Consider the following 19,095-nt stretch of genomic DNA (forward strand, 5'->3'; position numbering starts at 1 on the left):
GGGCTCAACGCGTTGGTGGGGGAGGTTCTTCAAGTCGTCTAGTTGGGTTTTGGTGCTCCTCAAGTCTTGGTTTGGGGGAGTTTCGCCCCACTGATGGTCCCGTCCCCACCCAACAGGCGCGGAGGAGAAGATCTTGGCCGAATTTCGAGAATCTTGCCACCACCACGTCCCCCACGACTTCCACCTCCAGGCCATGGTCCGCTCGGCCGGCAAACTGGTGCTGATCGACAAACTGTTGCCCAAACTCAAAGCCGGCGGCCACAAGGTCCTCATCTTCTCCCAGATGGTGCGATGCCTCGACATCTTGGAGGACTACCTCATCCAGAAGAGGTGAGGGAGGTGGGACGACGGGTTGGGGTTCGGGAAGACGGACCTTCACCTTGACCTTGAACGGTTTGGTGATTTTTTGTAGGTACCTCTACGAGCGGATCGATGGAAGAGTCCGGGGCAACCTCCGCCAAGCCGCCATCGACCGCTTCAGCAAACCCGACTCCGATCGCTTCGTCTTCCTCCTCTGCACGCGGGCGGGAGGGTTGGGCATCAACCTCACCGCCGCCGACACCTGCATCATCTTCGATTCCGATTGGAACCCCCAAAACGACCTCCAGGTAACCCCCAAGTTGGAGATTTTAAGATGGCGGCGTCTTCGTTTCGAGACGCTCCACCGTTAATCTTCGGGTTTTTTTTTTTAGGCTCAAGCGCGGTGTCACCGCATCGGGCAGAGCAAAGCGGTCAAGGTTTATCGTCTCATCACGCGTAATTCCTACGAGCGGGAGATGTTCGATAAGGCCAGTCTCAAGTTGGGGTTGGACAAGGCCGTGCTGCAGTCCATGAGCGGGCGCGAGGGCAACATCGCGGGGGTAAGGCGGGGGGCGAGGAAAACGGGGCGTCGAGGCCACGGGGTTGGGGGCCTTTGGGAGAAATGGGGCGGGAAGACCGTGGGGGTGGGGTCTTCTGAGGGAAATTGGGCCCAAAGATGTTGGGAATGGGGTTTTCTGAGGAAAATGAGGTGTGAAGACCATGGGGGTGGGGTCCTTCAGGAGAAATGGGGTGGGAAGATGTTGGGAATGGGGTTTTCTGAGGGAAAGGAGATGTGAAGACCACAAAGATGGCGTCTTTTGAGGGAAACGGGGTGTGAAGATGTTGGGAATTGGGTCTTCTGAGGGAAATGGGGTGTGAAGACCACGGGGGTGGGATTTTCTGAGGGAAATTGGGTGGGAAGATGTTGGGAATGGGGTTTTCTGAGGGAAATGAGGTGTGAAGACCATGGGGGTGGGGTCCTTCAGGAGAAATGGGGTGGGAAGATGTTGGGAATGGGGTTTTTTGAGGGAAAGGAGGTGTGAAGACCACAAAGATGGCGTCTTTTGAGGGAAATGGGGTGTGAAGATGTTGGGAATTGGGTCTTCTGAGGGAAGTGGGGTGTGAAGAGCATGGGGGTGGGGTCTTCTGAGGGAAATTGGGTCCAAAGATGTTGGGAATGGGGTTTTCTGAGGGAAACGGGGTGTGAAGACCACAAAGATGGCGTCTTTTGACGGAAACAGGGTGTGAAGATCTTGGGAATTGGGTCTTCTGAGGGAAATTGGGCCCAAAGATCTTAGGAATGGGGTTTTCTGAGGGAAATGAGGTGTGAAGACCATGGGGGTGGGGTCCTTCAGGAGAAATGGGGCGGGAAGATGTTGGGAATGGGGTTTTCTGAGGGAAATGGGGTGTGAAGACCACAAAGATGGCGTCTTTTGAGGGAAACGGGGTGTGAAGATGTTGGGAATTGGGTCTTCTGAGGGAAATGGGGTGTGAAGAGCATGGGGGTGGGATTTTCTGAGGGAAATTGGGCGGGAAGATGTTGGGAATGGGGTTTTCTGAGGGAAAGGAGGTGTGAAGACCACAAAGATGGCGTCTTTTGAGGGAAACGAGGTGTGAAGATCTTGGGAATTGGGTCTTCTGAGGGAAATTGGGCCCAAAGATGTTGGGAATGGGGTTTTGTGAGGAAAATGAGGTGTGAAGACCATGGGGGTGGGGTCCTTCAGGAGAAATGGGGCGGGAAGATGTTGGGAATGGGGTTTTCTGAGGGAAAGGAGATGTGAAGACCACAAAGATGGTGTCTTTTGAGGGAAACGGGGTGTGAAGATGTTGGGAATTGGGTCTTCTGAGGGAAATGGGGTGTGAAGAGCATGGGGGTGGGGTCTTCTGAGGGAAATTGGGTCCAAAGATGTTGGGAATGGGGTTTTCTGAGGGAAACAGGGCATGAAGACCACAAAGATGGCGTCTTTTGAGGGAAACAGGGTGTGAAGATCTTGGGAATTGGGTCTTCTGAGGGAAATTGGGCCCAAAGATGTTGGGAATTGGGTTTTCTGAGGGAAATGAGGTGTGAAGACCATGGGGGTGGGGTCCTTCAGGAGAAATGGGGTGGGAAGATGTTGGGAATGGGGTTTTCTGAGGGAAACGGGGTGTGAAGACCACAAAGATGGCGTCTTTTGAGGGAAACGGGGTGTGAAGATGTTGGGAATTGGGTCTTCTGAGGGAAATGGGGTGTGAAGACCACGGGGGTGGGATTTTCTGAGGGAAATTGGGCGGGAAGATGTTGGGAATGGGGTTTTCTGAGGGAAACGGGGTGTGAAGACCACAAAGATGGCGTCTTCTGAGGGAAATTGGGCCCAAAGATGTTGGGAATGGGATTTTCTGAGGGAAACGGGGCGTGAAGACCCTAATTTTGAGGGATGTGGGGCCTGGGGGGTGGTTTGGGGTGGGAGCAGAGCCCCGTGGGCCTTCAGGCCACCTCCCTCACCCCCACCCCGGTCCCTCCCTTTTTTTTTTTTCCCTCTCCCCCTTTCCTGGGCAGATCCAGCAATTCTCCAAGAAGGAGATCGAGGACCTGCTGCGGAAGGGCGCCTACGCCGCCATCATGGAAGAGGACGACGAAGGCTCCAAATTCTGCGAGGAAGACATCGACCAGATCCTGCTGCGCCGCACCACCACCATCACCATCGAGAGCGAGGGGAAAGGCTCCACCTTCGCCAAGGTACCTCCACGTCCTCATCCCCGGGGGTCCCACCTCGGAGAACGTCCGTGAACGTTCTCCCCCCAACTCTTGGCCCAACTCTAGGCCAGCTTCGTGGCGTCGGAAAACCGCACCGATATCGCGTTGGACGATCCGAATTTTTGGCAGAAATGGGCTAAAAAAGCCGATTTGGATCTGGATCTGCTCAACAGCAAGGTTGGAGAAGACAACCGTTGGGTTGAGGGGGTTTGGGGGGGGCGGCGCGGCGACGCTCAATATGGTTTTTTTTCCTCCGTTTTGGTCTCCAGAACAACCTCGTCATCGACACGCCGCGGGTGCGGAAGCAAACGCGTCACTTCAGCACCTTCCGGGATGACGATTTGGTGGAGTTTTCGGATTTGGAGAGCGAAGACGAAGAGAGACCTCGATCCCGTCGGCACGACCGGCATCACCACGCCTTGCACCACGCCTACGGCCGCACCGACTGCTTCCGCGTGGAGAAACATCTGCTGGTCTACGGGTGAGGGGGCGGCGGGGGGCGGATCAGGGCCGGTTCTGCTCTGGTGGCCACCACGAGGAGGTTCTTGGGGGTGGACTAGGGGCAGCTCTGCTCTGGTGGCCACCATGAGGAGGTTCTTGGGGGTGGGGGGGGTGGACTAGGGGCAGCTCTGCTCTGGTGGCCACCATGAGGAGGTTCTGCTCTGGTGGCCACCACGACGAGGTTCTTGGTGGGGAGAGTGGACTAGGCCCAACTCTACTACGGTGGCCACCACGAGGAGGTTTTTGGTGGAAGGAATAGACCTGCCGTGGTGGCCACCTTGAGTAGTTCTTGGTAGAGACAAGTGGACAAGCTTCACTTCTATTGTGGTGGCCACCATGAGGATGTTCTTAGTGGAAGGAATAGACCTGCCATGGTGGCCACCACGAGGAGGTTCTTGGTGGGGAGAGTGGACTAGGGCCAGTTTTACTGTGGTGGCCACCATGAGGAGGTTCTTGGTGGAAGGAATAGACCTGCCATGGTGGCCACCACGAGGAGGTTCTTGGTGGGGAGAGTGGACTAGGGCCAGTTTTACTGTGGTGGCCACCATGAGGAGGTTCTTGGTGGAAGGAATAGACCTGCCATGGTGGCCACCACGAGGAGCATCTTAATGGAGACAAGTGGACAAGCTCCAGCTCTTCCTGGTGGCCACCACGACGAGATATTTGGTGGAGAGAGTGGACTAGGGTCAGTTCTACTGTGGTGGCCACCATGAGGAGGTTCTTGGTGGGCAGAGTGGACTAGGGGCAGCTCTACTGTGGTGGCCACCACGAGGAGGTTCTTGGTGGAAGGAATAGACCTGCCATGGTGGCCACCACGAGGAGGTTCTTGATGGAGAGAAGTGGACTAGGGCCAGTTTTACTGTGGTGGCCACCGTGAGGAGGTTCTTGGTGAAAGGAATAGACCTGCCATGGTGGCCACCACGAGGAGCATCTTAATGGAGACAAGTGGACAAGCTCCAGCTCTTCCTGGTGGCCACCACGACGAGATATTTGGTGGAGAGAGTGGACTAGGGTCAGTTCTACTGTGGTGGCCACCATGAGGAGGTTCTTGGTGGGCAGAGTGGACTAGGGGCAGCTCTACTGTGGTGGCCACCATGAGGAGGTTCTTGGTGGGCAGAGTGGACTAGGGGCAGCTCTACTGTGGTGGCCACCACGAGGAGGTTCTTGGTGGAAGGAATAGACCTGCCATGGTGGCCACCACGAGGAGGTTCTTGATAGAGAGAAGTGGACTAGGGCCAGTTTTACTGTGGTGGCCACCGTGAGGAGGTTCTTGGTGAAAGGAATAGACCTGCCATGGTGGCCACCACGAGGAGCATCTTAATGGAGACAAGTGGACAAGCTCCAGCTTTTCTTGGTGGCCACCACAAGGAGGTTCTTGGTGGCGGTGGCTGCTGGGAGGTGGTGACACCCCAACCCAAGACCTCCTTGGCCACCAACCTTCTCCTCTGTCCCCCCCCCTCCCAAGGTGGGGCCGATGGCGGGAGATCCTGTCCCACGGGCGCTTCAAGCGGCGCCTCTCGGAACGCGACGTGGAGACCATCTGTCGCGCCATCTTGGTTTATTGTCTTCTCCATTACCGAGGCGACGAGAACATCAAAGGCTTCATCTGGGACCTCATCAGCCCCACCGAGAACGGCAAGGCCAAGGAACTCCAAAACCACTCGGGTGAGGGGGTCTACGACAACTTCTGGGACAACTGGGGACCTCCCGAGGTCCCGTTTTGACCGTTTTTCTCCTTTTTTTTTTGTTTTGTTTTGTTTTTTTTTTTTTTCCCCCCACCCGTTTTCTCCAGGACTTTCCATCCCGGTTCCTCGAGGTCGGAAGGGGAAGAAGGTCAAATCTCAAAGTACTTTTGATGTCCACAAAGCCGAGTGGATCCGAAAATACAACCCCGACACCCTCTTCCAAGACGAGAGCTACAAGAAACATCTCAAGCATCAATGCAACAAGTGGGTGGAGGTCTTGAAGGTCCCTTTTCTGTCCTCCTCGTGGTCCTTTCGTGGGTTTTTTTGGGGTTGACCCTCCCGTCCCACCACCTCCCAGGGTTCTCTTGAGGGTGCGGATGCTCTACTACCTGCGGCAGGAGGTGATCGGCGACCAGGCGGAGAAGGTGTTGGCGGGGGCGGTGGCTGGGTGAGTCCGCAAGACCTTCCTTGAGGTGCTCCAGATCTTCTCGGAGGGGGAGGTTGGGGTGCTCCAGACCCTTTTTGGGGTGGTTGGAGGTGCTACAAGACCTATTGGGGGTGCTCCGGATCTTCCTTGGGGTGGTTAGAGGTTCTCCAAGATCTCTTTGGGGTGTCTTGGGGTGCTCCAGATCTTCCTTGGGGTGGTTTGAGGTGCTCCAAGACCTCTTTGAGGTGCTCCAGACCTTCTTCAGGAGAGTCTGAGGTTGTCCAGACCCTCTTTGAGGTGGTTTGAGGTGCTCCAAGACTTCTTTGGGGTGTCTTGGGGTGTTCCAGACCCTCTTGGGGGGAGTTTGAGGTGCTCCAAGATCTCTTTGAGGTGCTCCAAGACCTCTCTGGGGTGTCTTGGGGTGCTCCAGATCTCCCTTGGGGTGGTTTGAGGTGCTCCAAGACCTTTTTGGGGTGTCTTGGGGTGCACCAGATCTCCCTTGGGGTGGTTTGAGGTGCTCCAAGATCTCTTTGGGGTGTCTTGGGGTGCTCCAGATCTTCCTTGGGGTGGTTTGAGGTGCTCCAAGACCTCTTTGAGGTGCTCCAGACCTTCTTCAGGAGAGTCTGAGGTTGTCCAGACCCTCTTTGAGGTGGTTTGAGGTGCTCCAAGACCTCTTTGGGGTGTCTTGGGGTGCTCCAGATCTTCCTTGGGGTGGTTTGAGGTGCTCCAAGATCTCTTTGGGGTGTCTTGGGGTGCTCCAGATCTTCCTTGAGGTGGTTTGAGATGCTCCAAGACCTCTTTGGGGTGCTCCAGACCTTCTTCAGGAGAGTTTGAGGTTCTCCAGATCCTCTTTGAGGTGGTTTGAGGTGCTCCAAGACTTCTTTGGGGTGTCTTGGGGTGCTCCAGACCCTCTTGGGGGGAGTTTGAGGTGCTCCAAGATCTCTTTGAGGTGCTCCAAGACCTCTCTGGGGTGTCTTGGGGTGCTCCAGATCTCCCTTGGGGTGGTTTGAGGTGCTCCAAGACCTTTTTGGGGTGTCTTGGGGTGCACCAGATCTCCCTTGGGGTGGTTTGAGGTGCTCCAAGATCTCTTTGGGGTGTCTTGGGGTGCTCCAGATCTTCCTTGGGGTGGTTTGAGGTGCTCCAAGACCTCTTTGGGGTGCTCCAGGCCTTTCTCAGGAGAGTCTGAGGTTGTCCAGACCCTCTTTGAGGTGGTTTGAGGTGCTCCAAGACCTCTTTGGGGTGTCTTGGGGTGCTCCAGATCTTCCTTGGGGTGGTTTGAGGTGCTCCAAGATCTCTTTGGGGTGTCTTGGGGTGCTCCAGATCTTCCTTGAGGTGGTTTGAGATGCTCCAAGACCTCTTTGGGGTGCTCCAGACCTTCTTCAGGAGAGTTTGAGGTTCTCCAGATCCTCTTTGAGGTGGTTTGAGGTGCTCCAAGACTTCTTTGGGGTGTCTTGGGGTGTTCCAGACCCTCTTGGGGGGAGTTTGAGGTGCTCCAAGATCTCTTTGAGGTGCTCCAAGACCTTTTTTGGGGTGTTTTGGGGTGCTCTAGACCTTCTTTGTGGGGGTTTGAGATGCTCTAAGATCTCTTTGGGTGTCTTGGGGTACTCCAGACCCTCTCTGAAGTGGTTTGAGGTGCTCCAAGACCTCCTTGAGATGCTCCAGACTCTCTTTGTAGTGTTTTGGGGTGCTCCAGACCCTCTTTGAGGTGGTTTTGGGGTGCTCCAAGACCTCTTTGGGATGCTCCAAGACTTCCTTGGGGGAACTTTGAGGTTCTCCAAGACCTCCTTGAGGTTCTCCAACTCCTCTTTGAGCTCCTCCAAGCTGGTTTTGGGCTGCCCCACCCCACTTCCTCCCCCCCTTCCATACTATAACTTGACTCGGGGTCCACTTTTGGGGTCCCCCCACCCCCCATAACCCCCCCAATTTCCCCCCACCCCAAACCAGTGACATCGACATCTGGTTCCCGCTGGTGGAGCAACTGGAGGTCCCGACCTCGTGGTGGGACGCCGAAGCCGACAAATCCCTCCTCATCGGCGTCTTCAAACACGGTGAGACGGGAGGGGGAAAAAAACCATCATTTTTGGGGTGAAACCTGCCGGAATTAGGATCGTGACAGGGCGTACCCTCTTTTTTTTTAATTTTTGGGGGAAAAAAGGCTACGAAAAGTACAACACGATGCGCGCCGACCCCGCGCTCTGCTTCTTGGAGAAGGCCGGCCGCCCCGACGAGAAGGCTATCGCTGCCGAGCAGCGCCTGGACGTCGGCGAAGGGTGAGTTTTGGGGGACCCCCCCCTTGAATTTGGGGGGTTCCAGACCCTTTTGGGGGGGTCCTGACTCTTTTGGGTGGGGGGGTGGGGTGCTCCAGGCCCTCTTGGGGGTGGTTTGAGGTGCTCCAAGACCTCTTTGGGGTGTCTTGGGGTGCTCCAGATCTTCCTTGGGGTGGTTTGAGGTGCTCCAAGACCTTTTTGGGGTGTCTTGGGGTGCTCCAGATCTTCCTTGGGATGGTTTGAGGTGCTCCAAGACCTCTTTGGGGTGCTCCAGACCTTCTTCAGGGGAGTCTGAGGTTGTCCAGACCCTCTTTGAGGTGGTTTGAGGTGCTCCAAGAGCTCTTTGGGGTGTCTTGGGGTGCTCCAGATCTTCCTTGGGGTGGTTTGAGGTGCTCCAAGACCTCTTTGGGGTGTCTTGGGGTGCTCCAGATCTCCCTTGGGGTGGTTTGAGGTGCTCCAAGACCTCTCTGAGGTGTCTTGGGGTGCTCCAGATCTTCCTTGGGGTGGTTTGAGGTGCTCCAAGAGCTCTTTGGGGTGTCTTGGGGTGCTCCAGATCTCCCTTGGGATGGTTTGAGGTGCTCCAAGAGCTCTTTGGGGTGTCTTGGGGTGCTCCAGATCTCCCTTGGGATGGTTTGAGGTGCTCCAAGACCTCTTTGGGGTGTCTTGGGGTGCTCCAGACCCTATTTGAGGTGCTCCAAGACCTCTTTGGGGTGCTCCAGACCTTCTTCAGGGGAGTCTGAGGTTCTCCAGACCCTCTTTGAGGTGGTTTGAGGTGCTCCAAGAGCTCTTTGGGGTGTCTTGGGGTGCTCCAGATCTTCTTGGGGTGGTTTGAGGTGCTCCAAGACCTTTTTGGGGTGTCTTGGGGTGCTCCAGATCTTCCTTGGGGTGGTTTGAGGTGCTCCAAGACCTTTTTGGGGTGTCTTGGGGTGCTCCAGATCTTCCTTGGGATGGTTTGAGGTGCTCCAAGACCTCTTTGGGGTGCTCCAGACCTTCTTCAGGGGAGTCTGAGGTTGTCCAGACCCTCTTTGAGGTGGTTTGAGGTGCTCCAAGAGCTCTTTGGGGTGTCTTGGGGTGCTCCAGATCTTCCTTGGGGTGGTTTGAGGTGCTCCAAGACCTCTTTGGGGTGTCTTGGGGTGCTCCAGATCTCCCTTGGGGTGGTTTGAGGTGCTCCAAGACCTCTCTGAGGTGTCTTGGGGTGCTCCAGATCTTCCTTGGGGTGGTTTGAGGTGCTCCAAGAGCTCTTTGGGGTGTCTTGGGGTGCTCCAGATCTCCCTTGGGATGGTTTGAGGTGCTCCAAGACCTCTTTGGGGTGTCTTGGGGTGCTCCAGATCTTCCTTGGGATGGTTTGAGGTGCTCCAAGACCTCTTTGGGGTGTCTTGGGGTGCTCCAGACCCTATTTGAGGTGCTCCAAGACCTCTTTGGGGTGCTCCAGACCTTCTTCAGGGGAGTCTGAGGTTCTCCAGACCCTCTTTGAGGTGGTTTGAGGTGCTCCAAGAGCTCTTTGGGGTGTCTTGGGGTGCTCCAGATCTTCTTGGGGTGGTTTGAGGTGCTCCAAGACCTTTTTGGGGTGTCTTGGGGTGCTCCAGATCTTCCTTGGGGTGGTTTGAGGTGCTCCAAGACCTTTTTGGGGTGTCTTGGGGTGCTCCAGATCTTCCTTGGGATGGTTTGAGGTGCTCCAAGACCTCTTTGGGGTGCTCCAGACCTTCTTCAGGGGAGTCTGAGGTTGTCCAGACCCTCTTTGAGGTGGTTTGAGGTGCTCCAAGAGCTCTTTGGGGTGTCTTGGGGTGCTCCAGATCTTCCTTGGGGTGGTTTGAGGTGCTCCAAGACCTCTTTGGGGTGTCTTGGGGTGCTCCAGATCTCCCTTGGGGTGGTTTGAGGTGCTCCAAGACCTCTCTGAGGTGTCTTGGGGTGCTCCAGATCTTCCTTGGGGTGGTTTGAGGTGCTCCAAGAGCTCTTTGGGGTGTCTTGGGGTGCTCCAGATCTCCCTTGGGATGGTTTGAGGTGCTCCAAGACCTCTTTGGGGTGTCTTGGGGTGCTCCAGATCTTCCTTGGGATGGTTTGAGGTGCTCCAAGACCTCTTTGGGGTGTCTTGGGGTGCTCCAGACCCTATTTGAGGTGCTCCAAGACCTCTTTGGGGTGCTCCAGACCTTCTTCAGGGGAGTCTGAGGTTCTCCAGACCCTCTTTGAGGTGGTTTGAGGTGCTCCAAGAGCTCTTTGGGGTGTCTTGGGGTGCTCCAGATCTCCCTTGGGGTGGTTTGAGGTGCTCCAAGACCTCTTTGGGGTGTCTTGGGGTGCTCCAGATCTCCCTTGGGGTGGTTTGAGGTGCTCCAAGATCTCTTCAGGGGTGTTTTGGGGTGCTCCAGCCCCTCTCATGGGGACTTTGGGGTGCTCCAGCCCTTCTTTGGGGTGATTCAGGGTGCTCCAGACCTTCTTTGGGGTGCCCCAGACCCTTTTTTTGGGGTCCTGACCCTTTTTTGGGGTGTTCCAGGTCTTCTTTAGGGTGCTCCAGACCCTTTATGGGGGGTCCTGACCCTTTTTTGGGTGTTTTTGGGGTGCTCCAGTCCCTCTCTTAGGGGGGATTTTGGGGTGCCCAGGCCTCTTTCTGGGCTGTTTTGGGGTTCCCCACCCCCTTTTTTGGGTGTTTTGGGGTTCCCCAGCCCCTTTTTGGGGTGCCCCACCCCCTTTTTTGGGGTTCCCCAACCCCTTTTTTAGGAGATTTTGGGGTGCTCCAGCCCCTTTTTGGGCTGTTTTGGGGTTCCCCACCCCCTTTTTGGGGGAGATTTTGGGGTGCCCCAGCCCCTTTTTTGGGTGTTTTGGGGTTCCCCAGCCCCTTTTTTAGGAGATTTTGGGGTTCCCAAGCCCTTTTTTGGGCTGTTTTGGGGTTCCCCACCCCCTTTTTGGGGAGATTTTGGGGTTCCTCACCCCCTTTTTTAGGAGATTTTCGGGTGCCCCACCCCCTTTTTTGGGGAGATTTTGGGGTTCCACAGCCCCTTTTTGGCCCGTTTTGGGGTTCCCCACCCCCTTTCTGGGCTATTTTGGGGTTCCCCACCCCCTTTTTGGGGGAGATTTTGGGGTGCCCCCCCCCTTTTTGACCTGTTTCGGGGTGCCCCAACCCCTCTCCATGAACCCTCCACCATCCCCCTTTCTCCCCCTCCACCCCCCCTTTCCCCTTCATCCCCCCCCGCCTCGATTTCGGGGTGTTCCCCCCTTAATTTCAGGCTGTCCCCCCCCTCCTAATTTCGGGGACCCCCCCCAAATTTCGGGGTGCCGCTGATGACCACGCCATGCTAATACCGACCGGCCGCAGGGCCGGGTTGAGTTCAACCTCCAAAGTCTGAGCCACCCCTTTTTTTTGGGGGTTCAGGGGGGGGATTTTTACACTGGGGGGGGGTTAAATTTTTGGGGGACCCCCCCTTATTCCCCATTTTTGGGTTTTTTTTATAAATTTCCCAGCGTGGATTTCGATAAAGACTGCGAAGACCCCGAATACAAACCCCTCCCCGGGACGGCCAAGGAGGTGGACGAAGAGGTAAAAAAAAAAAAGGGGGACCCCCCCCCCAAAATCTATAGGTTCCCCCCTAAATCTATAGGTACCCCCCATATTGACCCCCCCAGAATTTTGGGGGGGCCCTGGGGGGACCCTAAAACTCCCCCCCCCCCGCCCCAGGCTGACCCCCTGATGCTGCTGGACGAGGAGATCTCGGTGGTGGACGGGGATGAAGGTAAAAAATTTGGGGGGGGCGGGGGGGGGTCCCCTATAGGGTTCTATAGGGTCGGGCTGCCACAGAGCCTTGGGGGGGGCCCTGAGAGGACCCCTCGGGGACCTATAGGACCCCTAAAAGACCTATAGGACCCCTAAAAGACCTATAGGGACCCCGAGAGATCTATAGGGACCCTGAGAGATCTATAGGGACCCCCAAAAGATTTATAGGACCCCAAAAGATCTGTAGGACCCCAAAAGACCTATAGGGACCCCCAAGAGATCTATAGGGCCCCCAGGGAGGCCAATATAACCCCCAAGAGACCCATAGGGACCCCCAGGAGACCCATAGGGACCCCCAAGAGATCCATAGGGGCCCCCAGGAGACCTGTAGGCCCCCAATTTGCTCTATAGGACCCCCAGGGAGGCCAATATGACCCATAGGGACCCCCAAGAGACCCATAGGACCCCCAAGAGACCCATAGGGACCCCCAAGGAGACCCATAGGACCCCCAGAAGATCCATAGGACCCTCAGGGAGGCCAATGTGACCCATAGGAGACCCATAGGGACCCCCAAGAGACCCATAGGACCCCCAGAACATCCATAGGGACCCCCAAGAGACCCACCGGACCCCCAAGAGACACGTAGGGACCCCCAAGAGATCCATAGGGACCCCCAGGAGACCCATAGGCCCCCAAGGAGACCCATAGGACCCCCAGAAGATCTGTAGGCCCCCTCCCCTCCCCTCCGCCCATGACGTTGTTTGCCCGCAGGCCAACCCCCGCAGCCGGGCCAACCCCTGTGGCCTCCGGGCTCGGTGCTGACGGCGCGGCTACGGCGCCTGATCACGGCGTGCCAACGCTCCTACCAACGGGAGCAGCTGCGGGCCGAGGCGGCCGAACGCGGCGACCGCCGGCGACGCCGCTGCGAAGCCGCCTGCAAGCTCAAGGAGATGGCCCGGAGGGAGAAACAGCAGAGGTGAGGGGAGGGGGGGCTGGGGGGGGGGCTCTGGGAGCTCATGGGGGTGAGATTTGGGGTGTTGGGAGCTCATGGGGGTGAGTTTTGGGGTGCCGGGAGCTCATGGGGGTGAGTTTTGGGGTGCTGGGAGCTCATGCAGAGGAGTTTTGGGGTGCCAGGAGCTCATGGGGGTGAGTTTTGGGGTGCCAAGAGCTCATGGGGGTGAGTTTTGGGGTGCTGGGAGCTCATGTAGGGAGGATTTGGGGTGCCAGGAGCTCATGGGGGTGAGATTTGGGGTGCTGGGAGCTCAGGGGGGTGAGATTTGGGGTGCCGGGAGCTCATGGGGGTGAGATTTGGGGTGCTGGGAGCTCATGGGGGTGAGTTTTGGGGTGCTGGGAGCTCATGGGGGTGAGTTTTGGGGTGCCAGGAGCTCATGGGGGTGAGATTTGGGGTGCCGGGAGCTCATGGGGGTGAGTTTTGGGGTGCCGGGAGCTCATGGGGGTGAGTTTTGGGGTGCTGGGAGCTCATGTAGGGAGGATTTGGGGTGCTGGGAGCTCACGGGGGTGAGTTTTGGGGTGCTGGGAGCTCATGGGGGTGAGATTTGGGGTGCTGGGAGCTCACGGGGGTGAGATTTGGGGTGCTGGGAGCTCACGGGGGTGAGATTTGGGGTGCCGGGAGCTCATGGGGGTGAGTTTTGGGGTGCCAAGAGCTCATGGGGGTGAGTTTTGGGGTGCCAAGAGCTCATGTAGGGAGGATTTGGGGTGCTGGGAGCTCACGGGGGTGAGATTTGGGGTGCCGGGAGCTCACGGGGGTGAGATTTGGGGTGCCGGGAGCTCATGGGGGTGAGTTTTGGGGTGCTGGGAGCTCATGGGGGTGAGTTTTGGGGTGCCAGGAGCTCATGGGGGTGAGATTTGGGGTGCCGGGAGCTCATGGGGGTGAGATTTGGGGTGCCGGGAGCTCATGGGGGTGAGTTTTGGGGTGCCGGGAGCTCATGGGGGTGAGTTTTGGGGTGCCAGGAGCTCATGTAGGGAGGATTTGGGGTGCTGGGAGCTCATGGGGGTGAGTTTTGGGGTGCTGGGAGCTTGTGCAGAGGAGTTTTGGGGTGCCAGGAGCTCATGTAGGGAGGATTTGGGGTGCCAGGAGCTCATGGGGGTGAGTTTTGGGGTGCTGGGAGCTCACGGGGGTGAGATTTGGGGTGCTGGGAGCTCGTGTAGAAGCTCCATTTTAGGATTTTTGGGGTTCAGGGGCCCCGTTCCTGCCTTTTTAGGGTTCAGGAACCCCATAATTCATATTTTTGGGGTTCAGAGACCCCATAACTCATGTTTTTGGGGTACAGAGACCCCATAAATGGTGGTTTCGGGGTGCAGGAACCCCCCGCCCAGGTTCTGGAGATCCAGGGGCCTCCTCTCCGCCATTTTGAGGTGCTGAACCTCCATTTTAGGATTTTTGGGGTTCAGGGGCCCCATTCTCGTTATTTTAGGGTTCAGGAACCCCATAACTCATATTTTTGGGGTTCAGAGACCCCATAACTCATGTTTTTGGGGTACAGAGACCCCATAAATGGTGGTTTCGGGGTGCAGGAACCCCTCGCCCAGGTTCTGGAGATCCAGGGGTCTCCTCTCCGCCATTTTGAGGTGCCGAACCTCCATTTTAGCTTTTTTTGGGGTGCAGACACCCCATAACCGTTGTTTTTTTGGGGTGCAGGTGGACCCGTCGGGAACAGGCCGATTTTTACCGGGTGGCCTCCAGTTTCGGGGTGGAATTCGATCCCGACGGCGGCCGGTTCCGGTGGGGTCGGTTCCGCGCTTTGGCCCGGTTGGAGAAGAAGACGGACGAGAACCTCACCAAGTTCTTCCACGGTTTCGTCGCCATGTGCCGGCAGGTTTGCCGCCTGCCGCCCGCCCCCGGAGACGGTACGGGGGTTGGGGGGGGACGGACACCCCGAATTTGGGGGTGGGGGTGGGTGGGGGACCCACTGATGATTGGGTGGGGGGGTCCCAAGGGATTTGAGGAGATCTCCGTGGGGTTAGGGACCTCTTCGTTGGGTTGAGGACATCTCTGTTGGGTTGGAGACCTCTTTGTTGGGTTGGAGACCTCTTTGTTGGGTTGGGGACCTCTTTGTTGGGTTGGGGACCTCTTCGTTGGGTTGGAGACCTCTTCGTTGGGTTGGAGACCTCTTCGTTGGGTTGGAGACCTCTTCGTTGGGTTGGAGACCTCTTCGTTGAGTTGAGGACGTCTCTGTTGGGTTGGAGACGTCTTTGTTGGGTTGGAGACCTCTTCGTTGGGTTGGAGACCTCTTCGTTGGGTTGAGGAGGTCTCTGTTGTGTTGGGGACATCTCCATTGGGATGAAGACATATCCATGGGGTTGGGGACCTCTTCGTTGGATTGAGGACCTCTCCGTTGGGTTGGGGACCTCTCCGTTGGGTTGGGGACCTCTCCATTGGGTTGGGGACCTCTCCGTTGGGTTGGGGTACTCTTCATTGAGTTGGGGACCTCTTTGTTGGGTTGAGGACATCTCCATGGGGTTGTTAGACTCTATGGGGTTGGCATCACCCTGGGTTGACGAACTCGGGGGTCAAGTTGACCAACCCAACGATGGTATTGACCAACCCAATGGTGCTGAGCAACCCAACGATGGTGTTGACCAAGCTAAAGGTCAAGTTGACCAACCCAACGGTGTTAACCACCCCAAAGGTCCAGATGACCAACCCAACCACGGTGTTGACCAACCCAAATGTCAAGTTGACCAACCCCAAGGCCCGGTTGACCAACCCAAAGGTGTTAACCTCCCCAAAGATCCAGTTGACGAACCCCAAGGCCCGGTTGACGAACCCCAAGGCCCGGTTGACCAACCCAAAGGTCCGGTTGACCAACCCAACGGTGTTAACCACCCCAAAGGTCCAGTTGACCAACCCAACAATGGTGTTGACCAACCCCAAGGCCCAGTTGACCAACCCAAAGTCCCGACTGACCACCCCAAAGGTCCAGTTGACCAACCCAATGATGGTATTGACCAACCCCAAGGCCCAGTTGACCAACCCCAAGGCCCGGTTGACCAACCCCAAGGCCTGGTTGACCAACCCAACGCTGTTGACCCCCCCCAAAGCTCCACTTCCTGCCCCCCACCGCTGACTCCGCCCTCCCCTCCCTCACCGTCTCTCTCCCCCGTTCTCTCCAGAGCCCCCCGACCCTTCCATCCCCGTCTCGCCCGTCTCGGCCGGCCGAGCCTCTCGCGGCCTTCGCCGTTTGTCCCTCCTGCGGCTCCTACGGGAGCAGGTCCTGCGGCACCCGCTGCTCCCCGCCCGCCTGGCGCTGTGTCCCCCGCCGGGCCCCGACCTCCCGCCGTGGTGGCAACGAGGTCACCACGATGGCGAACTTCTCCGAGGAGCGGCCCGGCACGGTTTGGCTCACCCCGAAACGGCCATTTTGGGCGATCCCGAGTTTTCTTTCGCCGCGGCGAGGTGGAGGTATCTCCGGGCTCAAGCGGACGTCGGGGGGACGCCGCCACCGCCCATGACGCCGCCGACGGCACCTCAAAACCTTCTGGGCCAAGCGGTGGCTTTGGCGCCGCCCACCGAGGACGAGGATTCGGAGTTGGAGAAGTTGTCGGCGTCCGGTTCCGAGTCGTCGTCTTGCGAAGAGGACAGCGAGGAGGACAGGGGTGAGGGATGGAACACCCCCAAAAGCCTCGGGGGGATCCCCAAAAAGGCTGCTGGGACCCCAAAATCCTGGGGGGGAACCCCCAAAAATATTTGTAGGATCTTCTCGTTCTGGTGGGATCTTCGTAATCCTTGTAGGACCTTCTCAATCCTTGTAGGAAGCTTTTTTTTGGTGGAAGCCCTCAAAAATTTTGGGGGGAACCCCTAAAAATCCTGGTGGAATGCCCCAAAAATCCTGGGGGGACCCCAAAATCCCGGTGAGAACCCCCCAAAATCCTTGTAGGACCTTCTGGTTCTGGTGGGATCTCCATAATCCTTGTAGGACCCTCTCAATCCTGGAAGGTTCTTTTTGGTGGAAGCCCTCAAAAATTTTGGGGGGAACCCCTAAAAATCCTGGTGGAACGCCCCAAAAATCCTGGGGGGACCCCAAAATCCCGGTGAGAACCCCCAAAAATCCTTGTAGGACCTTCTAGTTCTGGTGGGATCTCCATAATCCTTGTAGGACCTTTTCAATCCTTGAAAGAAGCTTATTTTTTGGTGGAAGCCCTCAAAAATCCCGGGGGGAACCCCTGAAAATGGTGAGGGGACCCCAAAAATCCTGAGGGGAGCCCCAAAAAATCCTGGGGGGACTCCAGAAACGTTCCTGAGACCCTAAAATCCTGGTGGGAACCCCCAAAAATCCTTGTAGGCGCTTCTAGTTCAGGTGAGACCTTTGTATTCCTTCTAGGACCTTCTCAAGCCTTGAAGGAGGGTTCTTTTCCGGGTGAAACCCCCCAAAAATTCTGGGGGAGACCCCCCAAAATTCTGGTGGGACCCCAAAATCCTGGGAGGACCCCAAAATCCTGGTGGGAACCCCCAAAAATCCTTGGAGGACCTTCTAGTTTTGGTGGGACCTTCATCATCCTTCTAGGACCTTCTCAAGCCTCGAAGGAGGCTTCTTTTTTGGCAGAACCCCCCCAAAAATCCTAGGGGGGGGACCCCCAAAATTCCTGATGGGACCCCAAAATCCTTGGAGGACCCCCCCAAAATCTTGGTGGGACCCCACAAACCCTCGTAGGAACCTTCCAAAATTCCAGTGGAACCCCCCCAAATCCCCTTGGGGATCCCCAAATCCTTGGAGGATCCCCCCAAAATCTTAGCGGGGACCCCAAAATCCTGATGGGACCCCCCCTAAATCCCCATGGGGGACCCCAAAAATCTGGGTGGGGACCCCCCCAAAATCTTGGTGACACCCCAAAAACCCTTGTAGACCCCCCTCGATTTTTGGGCCCGTTCCTCCTCCTTTTGGGCCCCCCCAAATCCTTCTCAGACCCCCCCATTTTTTGGGGGGGGACCCCAAAACCCCCCTAAAATGGCCCCCCCCCCCCCCCCTCTTAAAGGTGCGGAGCCGTCGTGCGGCGCCGAGGAGGAGGAAGAAGAGGACGAAGAGGAAGAGGAGGACGAAGAGGAAGAGGAAGAGGAGGAGGAAGAAGAGTCCCCCCCAATTTCCGGCGAGGGGGGGTCCCCAAGACCGCCCCCCCCCCCGGGGCCCCCCCTCACAGGGCCCCCCCCGGCCCCCCGAAACCTCCACGAGTGGCCCAAGGTGAGCCCCAACCCTTGGAGAAGGGGGGGGGGGACACACACACGACGACCCCTTAGACCCCCCCAAAATTTTTGGGGGGACCCCCCAAACCCCCCCCAAAATTTAGCAGGGGGGTCCCCTCGAGTTTTTTTGCCCCCCCCCCCCCCCAAATGTTTTTTTTTTTACCCCAAAAAAAAAAATAATTTTAGGACCGAGCCCTGATCCGCCGGCTGGACCTGGTGTGCCGCGCGGTGCTGTCGGGCGAGTGGCCCTCGGAAGATTTTGGGGGGGCCCCGGGGGGGGTACCCCCGAAAATTCCCCCCCCGTGGGGCCCCCCCCACCTCCACCGCCCCCCCCCGTCGCCGCCGACCCCCCCCCTTACACCCGTTTACGCCACGAGGAGAAGAATTCACGGTCCAAATCAAAGACGTGAGTATTAAGTTTTGGGGGGGGGGGGGGAGGGTTTGGGGTCCCCCTAAAATTTTGGGGGACTTTGAGGATTTTGGGGGGTTCTTAGGATTGAGGGACCCCCCCCGGCTTTAATTTTTGGGGTTTGTCCCCCCCTAAAACGCAGGAGGAGGGGTTGAAATTGACTTTCCAAAACACCGTTTGGTGCCCAACGGGGCGATTCGGGAGGCGCCTCAGAAGAAAAAACAGTAAAAAATTAGTGGAGGTGAGTCCTAATTTTTCAGCGTTTTCGCCTTAAAATTTTGGGGGTGTCGCACCCCAAAATTTGGGGTCTCCAAAAATCGGAGCGTTTTTCTTTCCGTAGCTGGAATTACGGTGCCTGGAAGGGCTCCGCGATCCGGGGGGGGACCCCGAAAACCGTCTCCCCCCCCTCAAAGCGGCCGCGATTTCGCTGTCGACCCCCGATTTTTACCGGTGAGTCGCCCCCCCAAAAAACACCTTTTTTACCTCAAAAACCCGCTTTTTCACCCCAAAAAATAACCCACCCGCACCCCAAAACCCCCCTCAGCGCTTTAAAATTTCCAGCGCCCCAAAAAAACCCCCCTGACACCCCGTTTTTTTACACCCCCCCCCCCCAGTTCGTGGAGCCGCGGCGGGAGCAGCACAAGTGGCACCGGAAGAAGGTAAAAAAATGGGGGGAGGGAGGGGGGGGGGACCCAAAACCCCCCCTGGGGCACCCCAAGATTTGGGGGGGGGGGTTTAGGGACCCCCCAAAAGTCTGGGGGGCCCCTGAGCTCCCCCCTGAGGGGTTTGCGGGGGGTCCCGGGGGTCCCCCCCCCTGTAAAATTCAGGGGTTTTTTTAGGCCTCGTTTGGGGTTTTTCACCATTTTGAG

General features: G+C 57.2%; 1 protein-coding gene across 1 annotated transcript in view; it reads left to right on the top strand.

Moving 5' to 3' along the window:
- LOC141938903 (chromodomain-helicase-DNA-binding protein 8-like) overlaps nucleotides 1–18,676 on the top strand; it is a 32,441-nt gene extending 13,765 nt beyond the window's left edge. Inside the window, 20 exon segments of the mRNA XM_074857927.1 lie at nucleotides 117–330; nucleotides 413–608; nucleotides 693–860; nucleotides 2,837–3,016; nucleotides 3,101–3,211; nucleotides 3,304–3,515; nucleotides 5,001–5,200; nucleotides 5,328–5,484; nucleotides 5,579–5,668; nucleotides 7,592–7,695; nucleotides 7,803–7,917; nucleotides 11,368–11,443; nucleotides 11,582–11,636; nucleotides 12,390–12,594; nucleotides 14,278–14,486; nucleotides 15,753–16,235; nucleotides 17,613–17,815; nucleotides 18,004–18,223; nucleotides 18,369–18,467; nucleotides 18,567–18,676. Coding sequence (XP_074714028.1) covers nucleotides 117–330; nucleotides 413–608; nucleotides 693–860; nucleotides 2,837–3,016; nucleotides 3,101–3,211; nucleotides 3,304–3,515; nucleotides 5,001–5,200; nucleotides 5,328–5,484; nucleotides 5,579–5,668; nucleotides 7,592–7,695; nucleotides 7,803–7,917; nucleotides 11,368–11,443; nucleotides 11,582–11,636; nucleotides 12,390–12,594; nucleotides 14,278–14,486; nucleotides 15,753–16,235; nucleotides 17,613–17,815; nucleotides 18,004–18,223; nucleotides 18,369–18,454 — 3,284 coding nt within the window. The 3' untranslated portion in view covers nucleotides 18,455–18,467; nucleotides 18,567–18,676.
- The last annotated feature ends 419 nt before the right edge of the window (nucleotides 18,677–19,095 follow it).

The sequence above is a fragment of the Strix uralensis genome, unplaced genomic scaffold (genome assembly GCF_047716275.1).
Source record: "Strix uralensis isolate ZFMK-TIS-50842 unplaced genomic scaffold, bStrUra1 scaffold_411, whole genome shotgun sequence".
Classification (NCBI taxonomy): domain Eukaryota; kingdom Metazoa; phylum Chordata; class Aves; order Strigiformes; family Strigidae; genus Strix; species Strix uralensis.